The following is a 22,200-nucleotide window of genomic DNA, read 5'->3' on the forward strand; positions in this document are numbered from 1 at the left end:
GTTGTGCTATCAGAATCTCACCTGAGGCTGAGACCTAGTACCAAGAGTTCATAACCCCCAAGAGTGTGCAACTGGCATAGACCCAGCGCTCGGCGAAATTCCTACATTACGTCATGCGCAGCGTGTCATCCGAGGCAAATAATTATTTTGGGTTCTTTGCGATTTCTAGAAACTATACCCTGAACCACTTCTAACTCAAGGCTGTAGGCTCGACTTTTCGAAGCTTTTTTTAAGACAATTCGGACGTAGAGTCACCATTAACATTGCATCGAAAAAATTAATGGTTTTGTCTTTGGATCGTGTGCTTTGTTTTACTTCTAGTAATTCTTGAGGCTCAGACCAGATTCGCAGTTTAGGCAGTTTACCCTGAGGAAGCATCCTGGTTTGACTGTAAAATTTTCGAAGAATTCATCCGCGTGACTCATCGCACTGCACCAAAAATGACGCAATGAAGGAATTCCGCCGAGCGGGCTTCCATACACAGACTGATCAGGAGTTGCACACTCTTGGGGGTTATGAACTCTTGCTAGTATACATTGTACCTCCAACAGTCCCAGCCGTTGTCAATCTTTTTGCGTTAGCGATACATCGTGAGACGTTTTTATTGTCCCCATTTGAAATTTGAAATCGCAGTAATTCGTTATAAGTTGCTCATTGTACCATTTGCTGTACTTCTATTTAAATAGGCAACTGTGCTGTTACCATCACGGTATTCAGCGCATTGCACCCTAGTTCTATTTCACTGTTGTTGTCCTTGAAACAAGTGGCCACTGATACCCATCCGTACTGTCCAGGTTTGACGATGTGTTTTGTGCGTTTGAGTTGATAATGCACGGGTGTGAGTGGTTTGTACGCAAGTCCCCTTGTCCCCTGGACATTCCAACGCCGAATAAGCCACATATTAAGAGCTGGCGTCTTGATAGACTCTTGGTATCAAGGTTTACTGGTGAGATGTAGATTTCGTCAGGGAGGTGAAAAAGGAGGCAACTGATATTGGAGGTCGATAACTTGAAAAAAAACCAACAAGTGTTTCGGAAAGAGAACCAAACGTTTCAGCCCGGGTGCAGTACACTACAGAACAGTAATACATATTTTCGTTCAATAGTTTTCCAATAAGGAGAAATATAGAAACATCGTGACATTGGACCTGACGACCGGAAAGTACTGCCCTTACCGGAAACCGAACGACAAGCCGATGTACATCAACTGCCAGTCAAATCATCCACCTACAATCATCCAGAACCTACCTTCATCGATCAGCAGAAGACTAACAGATATTTCCAATGATGAAGACGTCTTCAGAGATGCGACTCCGATCTACAGTGACGCGCTGAGGAAGAGCGGATACCGGGAGAACGTACAGTATTTTGACAAAAAAGAAGAAGAAAGGGAATCGCCCCCGGAACATTATGGTTCAACCAAACATTTAGCAAGAACGTCGACCCCGACATCGGACATCTCTTCCTCCAGCTAGTGGCCAAACACTTCCGCAAAGGCTCAAGCCTCAACAAAATCTTCAACCGGAACTCTGTAAAGGTTAGCTACAGTTGCATGCAGAATATGGCCACTATCATCAAACAACACAATAACACAATTCTACGACCCAAGAAACAAGCTAACGGAGGTGACAACGACACCAGGACTTGTAACCGTCGGGCGAAAGACTCATGTCCACTGGACGGAGCGTGTCTAACGGAGAGCATCGTATATAAGGCAAGAGTCACCGCAGGTATGGAGAAGAAGGAGTATACTGGATTAACAGCAACAACATTCAAACAACTCTACTATAACCACCAATCCTCATTCCGCCACAGACAACACTAGAAGGACACTCGCCTATCGCAGTACGTCTGGACCAAAAAGGATGAAGGGAAGGCATGCAGCATTCAATGGGCGATACACCGCAGAGCAGCGGCCTACAGCAACAAAAGCAAAAGGTGCAACCTGTGCCTGGCAGAAAAATTGACAATCGCGCAAGCACCCAAGCACCTCTCTCTCAACAAAAGGAGTGAGCTTGTGTCGAAGTGTCGCCATAAGAATAAGTACTACCTTCGGAACTTTAAACCATCTGCAGCCATCACCTAATTAAGTAAGAGACAACCGGCTCCATTGGTTGTCACCTTTCACCACTGCTGTCATTCACACTTTTACTTTTGGATTTGCCTCATGATGCACTGCCGCCATTCACAACTTTTAGATTTGCGCCATGCTGCAGCTATTTACACTTTGCTTTGTGAGTATATAAACCAATACTGATCCAGATTTCTCATTACTGTTTTCTGATGATCGCTTAGTGCGTGAAATTCGGAGTAAAAACACTTTCTCTGTCCTCCTATTGTTTGAACCAGCTCTACCACTCGGTATTGAGCAATCTCTTGGACAGCCTGGAACCTCTCTGTTTTAGGGAGAAATATATACTAGTAAGCATGTATGGCACGCACTATAAGTAAGTACAAAAGGGAAACGGTTCGTGTGAGGCTCGGCTGTTGGCCCCGTTTTCCGCATCCGCAGGAACTCCACCACATTCCGGGGTCAAGGCGTAGATGCTGCTCCAGAGGTGAGTAGATCACGCCCACCACAATGTGGTGAAAGACGGAAAACCCCATTCACTGCATACATACTTCGAAGTATCTGCAAACTATTGGTGGAATTGAACCATAGAATTCCCCTACATCCGAGTACATGTACATGCATGTACATCATACCTTCTAGGTTTACGATTGTGTGAATGAAAGCGGGTTCTTTGCTGTAAAATCACAAGCAGCAGATCTACAATGAATATCTAAGAGCACATCTCTACGTGTTACCCGCACATAATAGAGAGTTTACGCTTCATGTTATTTTCAATTTCGAACGTGAGAAAGAAACGTACGTTCCATCGCCTTTTCTAACCGTGAGTTGGCCCTCTAGCTCTCTGGCGTGAACTTATCACGTTACGTTACGTTACGTTACGTAACGTTGTATATTTTGCCCGTATAAGAGGCTTGGTTGCGTTGAAAAAAAGAAAAAAAACTTCTCACGTTACAACGTGAGAAGAGCGAAATTGGCCGTGAAATCTCACATTCGAAATTGCAAGATTACGAAGCGTAAACAGCCGAATCCCTAGATCAGTGGGCGTGACCTTCCAGCTTCTACTCCCAATCCGAGCTGATGCCGCAACTGTGAAGTGCTATCTCTTCTTTCCAGCAGCCGTCAACATGGCTAACCGCCTGCCACTAACAATCAGAGAGTGAAACAAGTCACAGTTCTGGACGGGGGTCACACCTCTGTCCAAGGTGTAGCCCCATCCCAGAATAAAATCAAAACAGTCTAACCTCATTCCTTTCTTGCACGCCTGCTTTGAAGAGAAGACGATTGGAATTGGAAGGCTCCACGTCTGGAGCTAGTAGCATCGCCACTGTAGCGAAATGGCTGGCAGCTGACTGATGGAAGAAGACCATCCTGAACTACCGTCACCACTTCCTACCGACCAGGACTGCAGCTGGCTACGCAACTCACCAGTAACTCTCAGATGAATTTTAAACATTTAATTTCTTTGACGTCCGATTTCACTTGCTCACTCTGTCTCAGATCACCTCGTCCGTTTTCATCACTCAAGTTTCGATAGGAAGCTGGCTGACCACAAGATGTTGCGCTGGCAATGATAGCATTCGGCGGCGCGTGCACGTCTGCGACAAGCATTCTCGTTGTTGCGGAGAGGACCAGTGGCTTCGAGGGGAGAATATTTACGACTAAGGCATCGCGCTACCCTACAGCATACGAGCACTGTACGGAGAAAAAGGTAGCCGTGTGGAGAGAAAAGTGGTAACTGTATGAAGAACTTGCCCAACAGGCCGTACGCCTTTGAAAAAGCAGCCGCTCTACTGGAAAGCATGCTGATCTGTCGTGAATGCTGTATGGAGTAACACTTGGCCGGTTAGTTTGGTGTGGATGATGTTGGACTCTAGATATGGCTATCTACACTAAAGTCTTTGTATGTACTGGTAGTCTTCACTGTTCACTGGGGTGGACTGTCTGTACACTAGAGTGTAACTCTTCCACAAGGGTTTGTCATTTTGGCAAACTCTAATCTTGGAAATTCCCTAAAGTACTGGGACATTCGCTACATGGCGAGTGGGTGGTTATCTGGTCAGTGATGGAGGATTTTACTGATAATTATCATTATCCCCTTTTATTACTAGCTAACCCTATTTCCGCATGTACTGGAAGGACGGGTAGCTGCTGATTTCACAGGCACTACTCCGACCAGTGTGTGACATGTGGAAACGTGTCACATGGCGCATTGTGAGACTTTTAACTGTCCATATTTGCGACATGTGACACACTGTGTGAAATGGCAGTCATTCGTTATAATTTTCTCATTGTACAAGCTGCTGTACTTCTATCTACAAGTAACTTGGAAACTTTGCAGTTCACATCACGGTGTTCACCGCATTGCACCCTAGTTTTCACTGTTGTTCTTGAAACAAGTGGCCACTGATGCCAATCGGTACTGTTCAGGCTTCACGATGTGTTGTGTGTGTGGGTTTGAGTTCAATATGCAACGGTGCGTGTGTTTTGTACGCAAGTCACCTGGTCCTCTGCTTCTTGGAAATCCAAATCCGAATCAGACACACAGTAAGAACTGAGCACTGGATGAGCATGGACTGCATGTGCCAAGTGCCATTTACAGATTATTTAATTTGTTTAATATACTGAAGTGCACAGTCCAGCAGAGAACATAATGCCAGGGAAGACAGAGCCAAGGGGAAGACATGCTAATACAGTGAGTAGCGGGAGCAGCGTGCTGATAAATTGGGTCTAATTTCCCTGATTTGGGTTGAAATGAAATGGAGAAATGGAGCAGAATTCAAAGACGTGCCTGCCATAAGGTGTGTTAAGGTTCTGCCCATTGCACTGCTTTTCAAGCAGAATCTGTCATTTTTCGAGAGAAAAGAATTTGAAGGTTCGATGGACTTCTCCAGTGCTCTGGATGACAGTCTTGATCAAGTGTCAAGTCAAGTTGACGGAAAAGCGCAAGCTCTGGCGGAAGGAGCAAACACCTTTACCATAAGTACATCGCCGAAGTCGCTACCACTACTGCTCGTTTTCTTTCCATAGCTTCCTAAGAAAAAATGGTATGCTATATTAGTAGGTGCAACAGAAGAAACGGTTCGCGTGACAGTCGGCTGAATACCGAGTTTTCCGCATTCGCAGGTAAGCTACCACCCTCCAGGATCTAGGCGCAGATACAGACAGCTCGAGAGGTGAGCAGATCAGACAGAAGAGGTGAGTAGATGAGACAGAAGAGGTGAGTAGATGAGACAGAAGAGGTGAGTAGATGAGACAGAAGAGGTGAGTAGATCAGACAGAAGAGGTGAGTAGATCAGACAGAAGAGGTGAGTAGAGATCGAAAATCTCATTCTCTGCATCCCCACCTGAAAACTATTCGTAAGAATGCACCATAGAATTACGCCACTTCGACGTACATGTATATGAATCTAAATCATACCTTCTAGGCTTACGATGGTGTGAATGAAGGCGGCTTCTTTGCTGTAAAATCACAAGCAGCAGATCTAAATCTAGGAGCCCATCACTGCAAGTTGTTCGCCACTCAATAATGGGGAGTTTACGTTCACATTTTTCCGATTTCGAACGTGAGAACAAAACTTGCGCTCAACCGCTTTTATCGCCGGTAGTTGGCCCTCCAGGTCTGTCGTGTTGATGTCTCAAAGTGCTACACGAGGGGGCGATTTTTTTGGCCGTGAGATGTCACGTTCGAAACCCAAACAAACACTGTAATAGCTAGCTCAGTGGACATGGTCTCCCTCTCACTCCCAATCTGAGCTGGTGCCTTAGCTTCGAAGTGCTATTTTGTCTTGCCAGCAGCCGTCAACATGCTCACCAGGCTGCGACTAACAATCAGAGAGTGAAACAAGTTACACTTTATGACGGGGTCACACCTCTGTCCAAGGCGTAGGCGCGTCCCACAATAAAATTAAACCAGTCTAGGCCTATTCTTTTCATGCACGCCTGCTGTTGAAGAGATTTTCTTTTCGATTGGGAAGCTCCAAATCTGGAGCTAGTAGTATCGCCACTGCAGCGAGTCGGAAGCTGACTGATGGAAGAAGAACATCATGAACCACCGTCAACACTTCCTGCCGACCAGGACTACAGCGGGCTACGCTACTCACCAGTTAAACACCAACGCTATGGAGGAACGTCTTACATTGGATTTTAAACATTTTCTTTGACGTAAGATTTCACCGACTCACTCTGTCTCAACTCACTTCACTCGTTTTCGTCAATCAAGGTTCGATAGGAAGTTGGTCCGGCACAAGATATCACGCTGCAAACGAAGGCATTCGCCGTCGCATGGACGTCTGCGATAAGTATTCTCGCCGTCGCTTTGAAGAGAGAATATTGACGACAAAAGCATCAAACTACCCTCTAGCATACCAGCATTGTATGTAGAGAAAAGGTGGTACATGTAGCTGTATGAAGCACTTAACTAACCGGCTGTACGCCTTTGCAAAAGCAGCTGCTCAACTGTCAAGCATGCTGAACTGTCATGAATGCTGTATGGAATAACACTTGGCCGGTTAGTTTGGTGTGGATGATGTTGGACTCTAGACATAACTACCTAAACTAAAGTCTTTATTTCTGCAGGTAGTCTTCACCTTTCACTGCGGTGGACTGCCTGTACACTAGAGTGTAACTCGTCCACAAGGATTAATTTTGTCATTGTTCCCGTGGCAACGTTTAATCTTTGAAAATCCCGAAAATACTGGGACGTTCGTTACATGGCGATTGGGGTTAACTGCGTAGTGGATTATGACTTTACTGATAATTATCATTGTTCCTTTTATCACTAGCGAACCCTATTTCCGCATGTACAAGTACTGGGTGGACGGGTAGCTGCTGATTTCACTGGCACTACTCTGACCAACACTTGTAAACTGTGGAAACGTGTCAAGTGGACATCGTGAGACTTTCTTATAGTCCAAATTGGCGACTTGTGACAAACTGCCTCTTTGGAAAGGCAGTAATTCGTTAATATTTTCTCAATGTCACGGTATTCACCGCATTGCACAGTTCTATTTCACTGTTGTTATCCTGGTAACAAGGGGCCACTGATACCCATCCGTACTTTTCAAGCCTGACGATGTGTATTGTGCGTTTGAGTTGAAGTTGCACGTCTGCGAGTGTTTTGTACGCAAGTCACCTGTTCCCTGGACATTTGGTATGGTATGGTATTGATTTATTTGAATTCGGTATCTCAACAGTACATTGTACAACTTGGGAAGATCCGAATGACATAGATACATAAACATAAAAGTGGGGATTTCAACACCGAATCAGACACAAATTAAGAACTATGGACTGGATGAGTATGGACTGTGTGTACCAAGAGTCAGTTTGTTTATTTTTTTAATTTGTTTTAAATATACTGAAGTGCACAATCCAGTAGAGAACATGATGCCGGGGAAGACTGACCCAACTACTGTACCGGACATGGAAATCCGGTCGATTGACCGGGGCCGGCGCCCTCAGCGCCTACAGAACGTAAGTCGTTGCATGCCGTGCACAATCATGTTGATCCGATGCGAGGATCATGCGACCAGCAGCAGTGATACGTGCTACGGCTGCATGGCCAGCGCCCTGGGGCCGCTAGACGTGGGACCGGATGTCCATGTCCACGACAGTAGAAGACATGATAATACAGTGGGGGATCGGGAGCAGTGTGCAGATGAATTGGGTCTTCTTTCCTTGATTACGTGTCTCCGGCTCATAGACAGCGTATAGCCTGTGGCTTGATAGACACTTGGTAGCAATGTTAATAGGGGAGATGTAAATTTCTTTAGGGAAGTGAGAAAGTAGGCAACTGATATTGGAGGTAGATAACTAGAAATGAAAAAAAACCCCAACAAGTGGCTCAGAAAGAGAACCAAGCGTTTCAGCCCGGGTGCAGCACCCTACAGACCTGTAGTACACACAGTATTACCAAGAGTAAAAATTAATAACCAAAAAGCAGAAAATATGGCAGAATCCGGAACTTTCTCTGGTTTGTTTCTTGCGTGTTTGGTGTGTGGATAATAAAATTCGAGTTGCAAGGAATATTCGAATATTCGATTGATATTCGTTTCGAACCCGATGGAGGGCATATTTTCCCATTTAGAATATTCATTCGTTTTGACACGTGCACACACTCTGCTCTGGTGTCGATCTATTGTAGTAATTCTTGAACGGATGGAGTGATATGTACATGTGTTATGTGTTGAGAAAGGAGACTATGGCTCACAAGAGTGGTGGACATGACTTCACTAGACATCAACTTGGTCTAGAACTTGGTCAAGAACAACCGAGACTAGCCAAATCTTTTCTAAGATTCTTTTGGTATAGAATATTCGATTCAAACTTGTTCACTTGTCCATATCCATTTCATTCCGGGTGATGGTCATGAAGACCGAAATGTTGAAACTATACCTCTAATGGATTTGTGTGAAGTGCAGTGCTCCCTTGGGTGTATGCAGCTTGCCTGCAAACTATTCAACTGTAATGAAGCTGCGTGAAGCGTCCTTCAAAATTTGGAATGTTCGATTCGTTTACAAAAAAACTCGATTTCGTTCTTTGGATGATGGTCCCGTGACGTAGAGTTTGAATTTTCTGCTCCTGCTTTCCCCCGAGTTTCGCGAACTTTGCACAAGTAGACTTGGTAGCTCTCTCCACAGTGGTGGCCGCAAAGGGCAACTCCGCGATCGGCGTCCCTGACGGCCAGTGTTGCCAGTGCAATAAGTGCGCTATGGAATTCAACACCACATTCTTCGCCCAGCTGTGGATAAAGCATGCTCAAGTCATGGCAGTACATATACTAGGGCTGAAACGATAATTATGCAAAAACTGCTTAACGATAACACTTATAGCTTAACAATCGATATAACGATATAACGATATTTCAAGCCGGCATTTGGCTGCGTAAGGTGGGTATAGTAATGGTATAGCCACCAAAATGAAGTAAATGTAACAGATGAGAAATCGAAGTTCGTTTGTCATGGGCAGTTTGACAACCCCAGTGATGGAGTCAAGCATTGTTATATACTTTGGCTGCGGCACAAATTGCAGAAGAATCCGAGATGGTCTTGGAATGTTGCCATGGATACTACATGTGCCAGAAATAATGGTGGCAATCCGCATGAACCATTGTAGAAATAATGGTGGCATGAACCATTGTAGAAATAATGGTGGCATGAACCATTGTAGAAATAATGGTGGCATGAACCATTGTAGAAATAATGGTGGCATGAACCATTGTAGAATGATGGGACAGCTCACGGAGAATACTGGAGTAGTTCAAATATCTGTAGGTGATTGCAAAATCGTCCTGTTCTGGCGGATAGCTTCGGTCTGCTGCGCCCGTCCATGTGCAATGACGGTAACATGCATTTCTGTTTTCTACATATTTGTTGGCTATTGTACTATTGTATTACAGTTGCAGGTCCCTTGATAGAAATATTTTCAACCCCCCACCACCCCCCCCCCCCCCCCCCCCCCGGCCACCCACATTATAAAATATGAACTAACAATATCACTGTTAGACTCGTATAGAGAGCCAAGGATAAATTTATAGCAAAGAAAAGGACCGAACTGCAGGCTACGCTATAATGTCCACTAACAATTTCATTGTATTTGAAATATTTTGCTTGAAACCCTGAGAACTCTGAAACTTTGCAGCACTGTGGATTATTCGTGGATGCAACATTCACGAAAAAGAGGTTGCGACTTCGGTGATGATTTTGTTTAGGAATGGGGGCCGAAGTCGCAACCTCTATTTCGTACTGTTGTGCCCATCGCGGGCGTGAGACAAGCTGGTTTGGAGGTGACAGCGTTGTGAATGACGTAGGGTCCTCTACGTCTGTTCTCACCGTCCAGGAGCGATAACTGACTCACGCTGTTATCTGGTGTTCACGTGGTGTTTGTCGCGCTGGAAACGGAGTGTCTCTCTAAGTTTGTATCCCTGGTGATGTTTGTGCCTGGACAGCACTATGTAAGTGGTGCTCTTCAGGCACAATCTTCCTCAGCCTACTCAAGCTCAACTGATGAGGGGTGAATTCCCCGAAACACTGTGTATTGAGCAGGGAGTGATGCCTTCTTGCAGGTTTGCCGAGTCAAAGGTTCGATGGACTTCTCGTGTTCTCTGGATGGCAGTCGTGAGTCAGTCAAGTGTCAAGCCGTCGGCGGAATAGCGCGAGTTCCAGTGTGGGAGCAAACCCATTCCTATACAACATTTAGGTAAGGAAAAGTGAAATAATTTCCCACACATTGTTCAAATAATTATCGGACTGAATTATTGAGACTGTGAGCACATTCCAATCAGCACTCTATACATATCTCTCTCTCTCTCTCTCCTCGTGGTAGAACACTTACACACAGACACGCACACACACGTATGTTCGTTGCTTCCCCCTAATTCTTGCCCCCCCCCTCGGCTCACAAATTGTAAGAGCACGTCCGTGAAGTCCAACGCAATCATTAGCCAGTTCACTCGGAAACTCCTACTCCCCCCCCCCCCACACACACACATGCATAATAATACTATCCACAAGAGTGTGTGCTGTGCCGGTGTAACAGGAGCCAGGTAAAAACCTTCCTCCGTCATACCACACACAATGTTAACCCATGCATAATGCCAGTGATTGAGATTCATGTGAATCACTCCACGTGTTCTTCACAAACAAACATACAGTCTGCATACCGGTAGACTGCACACAGCCAACTGTCAGTGTAATTCAGGAAACACAGAAGAGACAAGGAAATGGAGTGAAAACATCGTCTCAGTACAAGACACTCAAAATAATATTTTTGTATTGCAGGCAGTGTTATCAGCATGGCAGCGCTCAACAATTGAGAAAAGATTGAAACGTTTTTGAAAATTATCTACTATATAGACAGGCACCACTGGCAGGAAAAGCTCATACCATCAACTCAGTGTTTGGCCTGGGCAAGAGGAAAATGGGATTTGCACTGCCCCGTTATAGGCAAGCAGTTACCTGTAGCGGCTGGAAAATCAACTTCTGAAAAAGAAAGAGTGAAATATTCTGTGTCAAAGAGAATCTGTGCCGGCTGGTGCTGGCTATAACCATGGCAACTGTACAGTGTGAGCGTTTCAATCAGAACTCTCCAATACGCCGGAGAGCACATTCGGGATCATCTACCAGGGGCTGTAGCTCGGACACCAACCTGCTGTTATCCCCATACCGTGAAGAAAAGCGGAGCGTACTAAGATTGCTACACTGGCGAACAGCCTGTGCGAACTGGGCTAGTGCACATCGTTCCTCCGATTTAGGACCATACGTGAAGGAATATCCTAGGGCATACAGTACTTCCAGGTTCCTGTTAGACTGGAGAATTTCCAGAATGGACGTCAGCGGCACATCAGCACCGCGCTCACTGCATAACAAATCAAGTGAAACAATCCGCAACTTCCTACATGAACTCAGCGCTCGGCAGACCAAAGCAAAGCCGTCGATGCCAACTTCATTTAAATCTAAATCCACTTGCTCAAGGCTGGACGATGCGGACAAAAAGGCTGATGAAAAGACATTACCATCGGTACAGTCATTCCTATGCAAAGAGAGCACACGTACATGTTTGTAGCGTGCCAAGCGAATGCAGCGCATAGCAATGCTGGTTAAGCCACAAGCCACAAGGTGCACTTCCTGCACGTCCACGCAAAAATGGGTTGTGAGGAAATGAGCAATGGCAGTGCAATCTAACAGGCTGAGTTGCAAATGACAAAAATTCAGTGAAAAGAGCCGAGAGGAGAATGGACAATGCCCATTACAAGATGACGTACCTTGATGCTGGCAGTGCTCTAGATAAGCTACTAACAAATCAGCTTGGCAACGGCGTTCTTCCTCGTCATGTTGTGCAGGAGGCCGTATGGGTGCAGCAGTAGCAGCCGGGGCAGCTCCAAATGACGATGGCGTCGATATCTCCGATGTTGCGCTTGTCATCGCATGCTGCTCACAATGCGATGCAGTCCCGGGATCGACTTTACGCACAGCCGACAGGAACACCTCTGCACTCGTCTCCGCTGCCTCGTTCTTCCATACGCTTACAAGAGTATCCAGGTACAAGTCGTCCGTCAACTCCCTGCCTCGTGGCAGAGCATTTTCGACACGCTGACGACCACGTCCTTGCCCGGCAGTGCCAACCAGCAGCTGATCGGCGAGGTCTTTCATCTTCTCATACCACAGCGCCGATTTTAGCACGGCGTGGATACGGTCTACGTCGTTGCTCTGCGTGGTTGGCTGGGAACGGCTGACAATGTCGTCGAGCAGGCGTGTATCAGTCTGGCTGCATGCACGTTGTGTACGCTCGTCATCGCAGATTATCCGCCACAGATGCACCATGATGGCGACTGCTGGCTTTGGCGGTGTGAGCGCGATCAGGAAACGCCAGAACATGGTCATGTGACCGCTGTAATGGCCGACTCTCCTCACCAGCCACACAGCGTCGTTCTCGTCGTTCAACATCACGCTATACACGTACCAGGCCGCCAAGAACTCCTGAATGGACAAGTGAGCAAATCGATATTGCCGGTCTTCTGTTGAGCTGGTGCTCTCGTACGCCATAAGCAATCCTAATTCAATTGCAGGCGCACTTAGTTTTGCCGAAATGACATCCTCCTCGTTGAACACCATCTTTTGCTGAGCTAGCATAGATAGTGCAAAGCCTGATAGCTCCTTCAACACTTCAATCTCGTCCGTCTTGATGGCGGAAAGCGTCTTGTAGCGTTTGCCCGCACGTCGTTCCATGACACGGCGGACAAGCGACTCGTACAGACCTGTACTGGATTCCGGCAATTTGCTACCGTCTCGGTCGTCCATGAACAATTCACAGGCCAGGGCAGCAAACAGAGGTGTGCCCATCAGCGACATTGTGCTCTGTTGTGAGCGGAGCTTCTCCAGCATAGCCTCGCCTTTCACACCGCCCACCACTTTCCTCACGTACGTTTCAACGTTGTCTGGTGAGAATCCAACCACCTCCACTTGCTGTTGATACTCTCCACTCTGCGACAGGGTATGAGCATCAGTACATGGTCGAGACGTCACCACGACATGCATATCACCACTACGCCTTCTCAACAGTAGATCACGCATGTATTCACTGCAGTTCTCCAACTTGCACTCATCCAGCCCGTCTAGCACAATGCAAAGACGGGACTGGTTGCTGCGAAAGAACCGTGACATCTCCAACAGCTCATCTTTCTCCACATCCAGACTGGAGAATCGACGTGCCAGCAGGTCGCACAAGCTCGTAGAAGCTTGCACCTCGGCACGTCGTAGTTCCACTGCCAATACCAGATCAAACTTTCCACGCCACAGCTCACCTTTAGACCAGAGGTATTCCAGCATGATCAGAAAGATCGTGGATTTGCCACAGCCAGCGCTTCCAAACGCTAGTACATTCTTCTTGTTCGCTTCCACGGGTTCTTTTGCACGCGCCAGTAAACCCGAATCAGCTACCTCATGGTCACAGCCCGGGCGTGGCGCGGCCCCTTCATTGCAAGACCAGTCGCTGGTATCGGAGAAAATATCTTCCAGTTCAATGCCACACTCGGCAGTAGCTACCCTTTGTGGCTGAGCCTCTGAGAACAATTCCAGGTGGCGTGCTCGTTCAGAACCAGACGAAAAGGACGATGACTCGTTACTGAAAAGCTTGGAAAGTTCGGCCTTTGTCAGCAACGTCAAGTTCACAAAAATGTCCTTCAATGGGATTTTGGCATCGCTGGCAAGTCCACCGCTTATCTGAATACCAGCCTTCTCGACTGCCTTAGCCAGCAAATCACGGGCAGTTCGGACAGAAGCTGGCAACTTCTGCTCGTCGGACGCCATGGATCACGGGCAGGTTTGCGTCCAAGTAGCTGCACGGAGCACCAGGCAACAACGTCGTGCAAGGAGACGCTACCATTTTTACTTTGCCTGCATGACAGATGATTCTACGAATCTGGGGTGGTCGATGTGCGAGGAGGTGACGGTAGACAGGCGCGTGCACGGTATGAGTTTTTGGCGTCTGGAAACCACCTTTTTTCGGGTAAAAGCGTGCCTGCTGGATTGGTTATCCTGCCTACTCGTCGATCGACGGTCAGTTTACAGTACATGTACATGTACTGTGACTATTTCGAATTGAGAGAGAGAGTTGCTTTGCATGCAGTTCAAAATACATTATTCTCTCTTTCTTCAGTGGAGAGTATCCAAAGAGAGATCTCTAGCTCTGGTTCGCTCCTGGATTGAAAGAAATCCGTTTTTTCTCGAAGTTTGAGTCAAGCACGCGCGATGCAAGTCATATCAAGGATGTAATTGACGATAGATCCTTCCAAACTGTTGACTAAAGTCAAGATCTCCACAGCCTTTCGTTCTCGCTCATGTGCGCAGCAGAGATGTTCGTCAAAAACGTCGTCGACTGGAACGAAGCGCAAACACCCGAATCGCTAGCTCGGTGGACGTGGCCTCCCAGCTTCTTCTCCCAATCTGAGCTGATTCCGCAGCTGGGAAGTGCTATCTTTTCCTTCCACCAGCCGCCAACATGGTCACCGTTTGCGACTAACCATCAGAGAATGAAACAAGTTACACTTCATGACCGCCCTCACACGTCTGTCCAAGGTGTAGGCGCGTCCCACAATAAAATCAAACCAGTCTAAGCTCATTCTTTTAATGCATGCCTGCTGGTGAAGAGAAAACGATTGGGAAGCTCCAAGTCTGGAGCTAGTAGTATCGCCACTGCAGCGAGTTGGCTGGCAGCTGACTGATGGAGGAAGACCATTATGAACAACCGTCACTACTTCCTGCCGAAAAGGACTGCAGCTGGCTATGCTTCTCACCAGTCAAGAAAGTGGTTTTAAAACATTTTTAATATTATTTTGACGTCCGAATTCACTCGCTCACTCTGTCTCAGATCACCTCGTCCGTTTTCGTCACTCAAGTTTCAATAGGAAACTGGCCCGGCACAAGATGTTACGCTGGAAATGATAGCATTCGTCGGAGCGTGGACGTCTGCGACAAGCCTCCTCATTGTTGCGGAGATGACTGGTGGCTTCGAAGAGAGAATATTGACGACTAAGGCATTACGCTACCCTGCAGGATACCAGCACAGTATGAAGAGAAAAGGTAGCCGTATGGAGAGAAAAGATGATAGCTGTATGCAGCACTTAACCAACCGACTGTACGCCTTTCAAAAAGCAGCCGCTCAACTGGCAAGCATGCTGAACTGCCGTGAATGCTGTGTGGAGTAACACTTGGCTGCGTAGTTTGGTGTGGATGATGTTGGACTCCAGACATAGCTATTAGCTACCTAAACTAAAGTCTTTGTATGTACTGCTAGTCTTCACTGTTCACTGGGGTGGACTGCCTGCACACAAGAGTGTAACTCTTCCACAAAGGCTTGTTATCGTGGAAAACTGGTATCGTGTAAATTCCCCAAAAAACCTGGGACGTTCCCATAGGGGGAGTTAGAGGTGATCTTCTCAGTAATGGAGAATTTTCTGGAAATTGCCATCATTTCTTTCATCACTAGCTAACCCTATTTCCGCATGTACTGGGAGGACGGGTAGCTGCTGAATTCACTGGCACGACATGACCAGTACGTGTGAAGTGTGCAAACGTGTCACATGGGCATTGTGAGATTTTGTTCATTGTCCATATTTTCGACATGTGACAAATTGTCTCTTTGAAGTGGCAGTAATCCTGACTAATTTTCCCATTGTTCCAGTTGCTGTGCTTCTATTTAATTAGGCAATTGTGTGGTTCACATCACGGTATTCACTGCATTGCTCCCTGGTTCTATTTCACTCATCACGGTTGTCGTTGAAACAAGTGGCCACTGATACCCATGCGTACTGTTCAGGCTTGATGATGTGTTTTGTGCGTTTGAGTTGTATATGCACGGGTGCGAGCGTTTTGTACGCAAGTCACCTGGTCCCTCGACATTCCAACTTGGAATTAGACACAGAGTAAAAACTGCGGAGTGGATGTGTATGGTCTGTATGTACTAAAAGTCATTTTTTTAAATTTGCACATGAGTGTAGTAATTATACTGAAGGTCACAGTCCAGCAGAGAACGTAATGCTGCGGAAGACAGAACCAAGGGCAAGACATGACAAAACAGGGGAGATCGGGAGCAGCGTGCTGATGAATTGGGTCCACTTCCCCTGTTTATGGGTCTCCGGCTCCTAAACAGCGTATAGCCTGTGGCGCCAGAGCGAGAGACTCTTGGTAGCAATGTTTACAGCTGAGAAGACGATTTGTTTAGAGAAGTGAGAAATCAGGCAACCTATATTCGAGGTCGATCACTGACCAAGGTATAACAACAATAAATCCTTCAGAAAAGGAACAAAGTGTTTCAGCTCGGGTGCAACACACTACAGAACAATGTTATATGTACATGGACATGGACATGTACTGCTTGAAAACGGGCTTTTTCACAACACAGATTGCGTAAAACCATGAAGAAAGAACCAAATCAAAAACATGTACAGATACCTGTACAGACCTAAGGGGCAGATGCAGCTCCTAAAGAAGTGGGAGGTGAGTAGATCGTCCAACCACGACTTATCGGCAAGATTTGATAAGGCTTTTTCTGGAATGTTTCATGCATGTTTGGTATGTGGATGAAGAAATTGAGCAGAATTCAAGGAAGTGCCTGCCATAAGGTTTGTATGGTTCTCCCAAATGCACTGCTTGTCGAGCAGAATCTGCCATTTTCGAGAGATAAGAAGACAAAGGTTCCATAATGACTTCTCTAGTGCTCTGGATGGCAGTGGTGAATCAGTGAAGTGTCCAGTCATGTTGGCGAGAAAGCGCGAGCCCTGGTGTGAGGAGCAAACGCCTTTCCCAAGAAATGTACGCAATCGTGTCATGCAATGCTAGTACATGTTCATGTAGGTGCAACAACAAACCACTGGTCGCCTAAAACTCGGCTGGAGGCCAAGTTTTCCGCATCCGCATCCGCAGAAACGCCACAACCCTCTAGTCTAGGATCAAGGCGCGATGCAGCTCCTATGCCTTGGAAGGTGAGTAGATCAGACCCACCACACAGTTGTCAAAGACCAATAATTCCTTTCACTGCATCCATCATACGTGCAAATTATTCGTAGAAATGCACCATAGAATTACCATACTTCGGACTACATGCGGCTGATAAGGGCTATTTTTCTTGCACACAGCCGTTAACATAGTCACCAGGCTGCTGCGACAAACAATCATAGAGTGAGACAAATTGTACTTCATTTCAGCGGTCACACCTCTGTCCTAGTTTAGTTGCAGACCGCGTCCCATAACAAAATCAAACCTGTCTAAGCACATTCTTTTCATGCACGCCTGCTGTTGAAGAGAAGACGATTGGGAGGCTCCACGTCTGGAGCTAGTAGTATCGTCAATGCAGCGAGATTTCTGGCAGCGGAATGATGGCAGAAGACAATCATGATCTCTCGTCACCACTTCCTTCCAAACAGGACTGCAGCTGGCTACGCTATTAACCAGTGAGACAGCCAAATAAAACAGGTTCATATTTTAATTGACGTCAGATTTCACTCGCTCACTCTGTCTCAGCTCACTTCACTCGTTTTCGTCACTCAAGTTTCGATAGCAAGTTGGCCCGGCACAAGATGTTACGCTGGAAACGAAAGCATACGGCGACGCGTGGACGTCTGGGACAAGCATTCTCGTCGTTGCGGAGAGGACCAGTGGCTTCGAAGAGAGAATATTGATGACTAAGGCATCACGCTACCCTATAGCATACGAGCACTGTATGGAAAGAAAGGTAGCCGTACGGAGAGGAAGGTGGTGACTGCAGGAAGCACTTGCCCGACAGCCCGTGCGCCTTTGAAAAAGCAGCCGCTCAACTGGCAAGCATGCTGAACTGCCGTGAATGCTGTATGGAGTAACACTTGGCCGGTTAGTTTGGTGTGGATGATGTTGGACTCTAGATATGGCTATCTACACTAAAGTCTTTGTATGTACTGGTAGTCTTCACTGTTCACTGGGGTGGACTGCCTGCACACTAGAGTGTAACTCTTCCACGAGGGTTTGTCATTGTGGCAAACTCTACTCTTGGAAATAATTCCCCAAAACGCTGGGACATTCGCTACACGGCGAGTGGGTGGTTATCTGGGCAGTGATGTAGGATTTTACTGAGAATTATCAGTATCCCCTTTTATTACTAGCTAACCCTATTTCCGCATGTACTGGGAGGACGGGTAGCTGCTGATTTCACAGGCACTACTCCGACCAGTGTGTGAAGTGTGGAAACGTGTCTCATGGCGCATTGTGAGACATTTTATTGTCCATATTTGCGACATGTGACAAACTGTGTGAAATGGCAGTAATTCGTTATAATTTTCTCATTGTACAAGCTGCTGTACTTCTATCTAACTTGGGAACTTAGCAGTTCACGTCACGGTATTCACCGCATTGCACCCTAGTTTTCACTGTTGTTCTTGAAACAAGTGGCCACTGATACCCATCCGTACTGTTCAGGCTTCACGATGTGTTGTGTGTGTTTGAGTTCAATATGCAACGGTGCGAGTTAGGCCTTGGCGGATAATGCTCGAAAAGGTGGCAGATTCTGCTTTTTTTGTACCGAAATTGGCAGAACCATACAAACCTTATGGCGGGCAATTCCTCGAATTCTGCTCCATTTCTTTATCCACATACCAAACATGCATGAAACTTACCAGAAAAAGTACCGAATTCTGCCAATTTTTCTGCCGGCATTATCCGCCAAGCCCTAGTGCGAGTGTTTTGTACGCAAGTCAAGCGGATTATGCCGGCATAATTATTGACATAATTTGGAGGTTGAAAATCTGGAGCATAATGAGACATCCTTTCGGAGGTAGGAGCATAACTACATGGTTGTACCACAATTCCAGTATGTAAGCTACACAATTGTGTACAATGCATCTGATCAGTGCTGGTGGTCCGCATGGCAAAGGGTTCAGAGTAGCCCTTTTCCAAAGATGCTTGCCACTTTTTTTCGCAACTTTCCGTTGTTTTTGCAAGAAATCGCAACTTTCTTCATTTTCACAAACTACTTCGCAACGAAAAGGTGTGCAGAGAAGCGCGCTGGATCGAGACCATCGACTGTGCAAGCTATGGTTATTGTTCTAATAATTAAAAATATGAGGTATAGGTGATGTTCGGTCATGGTGGAAGGAGAGGTGGAGCTACGGGAGAGATGAGCTGATTTTTCGCAGGGTGAGGGTGACATCGGTTGGACGAGTATGACGATTACGAAGGCAGTTGAACATGATAATTTTCAAAGGTAACTCAAACTAATTTAGCAATAAAAAATCTGTTTACAAAAGAAATCAAGTAATGAATAGAAGGAGTCATGTTTTCTCTTTCCATGTTGATCTCTAGCATGCATGGTCATCTTGGTATGGGGATATTCATGTATTTTGTTGTACTAATGGCCACTTGCAAGTACGAAAAGGCACAATTTTCCGAACTTTGAGGCTCCATAAGTACAACAAAGTGAGTATGTATCCCTGAGTGCCAAAGCATAATATGAGGATTTCGCAAGCATAATGCGAGAATCCATGAAAGCATAATTCCATGATTTCGCGAGCATAATCCGCCGGAGCCTACTAAGGAGTAAGGGGGCAGATGCAGCTCCTAAAGCAGTGGGTGGTGAGTAGATCGTCCCACCACGACATATCAGCAAGATTTGATAAGGCTTTTCTGGAATGTTTCATGCATGTTTGGTATGTGGATAAAGAAATTGAGCAGAATTCAAGGAAGTGCCTGCCATAGGGTTTGTATGGTTCTGCCAAATGCACTGCGTTTCGAGCAGAATCCGCCATTTTCGCGGGAAAAGACGTCAAAGGTTCGATAAAACTTCTTTAGTTCTCTGGATGCCAGTGGTGAATCAGTGAAGTGTCAGGTCAAGTTGGGGGGGGGGGGGGGGGGTTAAGCGCGAGATCCAGTGTGAGGAGAAAACAATTTTTCTAAAACATTGCACGCAAACGTGTCATACAATACTAGTAGATGCAAAAAAATACCACAGTTCACGTGACACTCGGCTGGAGGCCAAGTTTTCAGCATCCGCAGGAACGACAAAACCCTCTAGGATCCAAGCGCGATTCAGCTCCTATGCCGTGGAAGGTGAGTAGATCAGATCCACCACACAGTTGTGAAAGACCGATAATCCCTTTCACTGCATCCATACGTGCAAATTATTCGTGGAAATTCACCATAGATTTACCCTACTTCGGATTACATTCGGCTGCGAAGTGCTATACCGTATTTCTTCTCAGCAGCCGTCAACATGGCCACCAGGCTGCTGCGACAAACAATCATAGAGTGAGACAAATTGTACTTCATTTCAGCGGTCACACCTCTGTCCTAGTTTAGTTGCAGGCCGCGTCCCATAACAAGATCAAACCCATCTAAGCTCATTCTTTTCATGCACGCCTGCTGTTGAAGAGAAGACGATTGGGAGGCTCCACGTCTGGAGCTAGTAGTATCGTCAATGCAGCGAGATTTCTGGCAGCTGAATGATGGCAGAAGACAATCATGATCTCCCTTCACCACTTCCTTCCAAACAGGACTGCAGCTGGCTATGCTACTAACCACTGAGACAGCCAAATAAAACAGGTTCATATTTTAATTGACGTCAGATTTCACTCGCTCACTCTGTCTCAGCTCACTTCACTCGTTTTCGTCACTCAAGATTCGATAGGAAGTTGGCCCGGCACAAGATGTTACGCTGGAAACGAAAGCATACGGCGACGCATGGACGTCTGGGACAAGCATTCTCGTCGTTGCGGAGAGGACCAGTGGCTTCGAAGAGAGAATATTGGTGACTAAGGCATCACGCTACCCTATAGCATACGAGCACTGTATGGAAAGAAAGGTAGCCGTACGGAGAGGAAGGTGGTGACTGCAGGAAGCACTTGCCCGACAGCCCGTGCGCCTTTGAAAAAGCAGCCGCTCAACTGGCAAGCATGCTGAACTGCCGTGAATGCTGTATGGAGTAACACTTGGCCGGTTAGTTTGGTGTGGATGATGTTGGACTCTAGATATGGCTATCTACACTAAAGTCTTTGTATGTACTGGTAGTCTTCACTGTTCACTGGGGTGGACTGCCTGCACACTAGAGTGTAACTCTTCCACGAGGGTTTGTCATTGTGGCAAACTCTACTCTTGGAAATAATTCCCCAAAACGCTGGGACATTCGCTACACGGCGAGTGGGTGGTTATCTGGGCAGTGATGTAGGATTTTACTGAGAATTATCAGTATCCCCTTTTATTACTAGCTAACCCTATTTCCGCATGTACTGGGAGGACGGGTAGCTGCTGATTTCACAGGCACTACTCCGACCAGTGTGTGAAGTGTGGAAACGTGTCTCATGGCGCATTGTGAGACATTTTATTGTCCATATTTGCGACATGTGACAAACTGTGTGAAAAGGCAGTAATTCGTTATAATTTTCTCATTGTACAAGCTGCTGTACTTCTATCTAACTTGGGAACTTAGCAGTTCACGTCACGGTATTCACCGCATTGCACCCTAGTTTTCACTGTTGTTCTTGAAACAAGTGGCCACTGATACCCATCCGTACTGTTCAGGCTTCACGATGTGTTGTGTGTGTTTGAGTTCAATATGCAACGGTGCGAGTGTTTTGTACGCAAGTCAAGCGGATTATGCCGGCATAATTATTGACATAATTTGGAGGTTGAAAATCTGGAGCATAATGAGACATCCTTTCGGAGGTAGGAGCATAACTACATGGTTGTACCACAATTCCAGTATGTAAGCTACACAATTGTGTACAATGCACCTGATCAGTGCTGGTGGTCCGCATGGTAAAGGGTTCAGAGTAGCCCTTTTCCAAAGATGCTTGCCACTTTTTTCGCAACTTTCCGTTGTTTTTGCAAGAAATCGCAACTTTCTTCATTTTCACAAACTACTTCGCAACGAAAAGGTGTGCAGAGAAACGCGCTGGATCGAGACCATAGACTGTGCAAGCTATGGTTATTGTTCTCATAATTAAAAATATGAGGTATAGGTGATGTTCGGTCATGGTGGAAGGAGAGGTGGAGCTACGGGAGAGATGAGCTGATTTTTCGCAGGGTGAGGGTGACATCGGTTGGACGAGTATGACGATTACGAAGGCAGTTGAACATGATAATTTTCAAAGGTAACTCAAACTAACTCAAA

General features: G+C 46.3%; 1 protein-coding gene across 1 annotated transcript; it reads right to left on the reverse strand.

Moving 5' to 3' along the window:
- Positions 1-11,312: 11,312 nt before the first annotated feature.
- LOC135827398 (NACHT, LRR and PYD domains-containing protein 1a-like) lies at positions 11,313-14,023 on the reverse strand. The gene is made up of 2 exons (XM_065339891.1): positions 11,834-14,023; positions 11,313-11,427 (listed from the first exon to the last, which is right to left on the reverse strand). Exons 1-2 carry the CDS (start codon positions 13,875-13,877, stop codon positions 11,402-11,404), a joined length of 2,070 nt encoding a protein of 689 aa, XP_065195963.1. The 5' UTR covers positions 13,878-14,023; the 3' UTR covers positions 11,313-11,401.
- Between the last annotated feature and the right edge of the window lie 8,177 nt (positions 14,024-22,200).

This window comes from Sycon ciliatum, chromosome 11 (assembly GCF_964019385.1).
Source record: "Sycon ciliatum chromosome 11, ocSycCili1.1, whole genome shotgun sequence".
NCBI classification, from domain to species: Eukaryota; Metazoa; Porifera; class Calcarea; order Leucosolenida; family Sycettidae; genus Sycon; species Sycon ciliatum.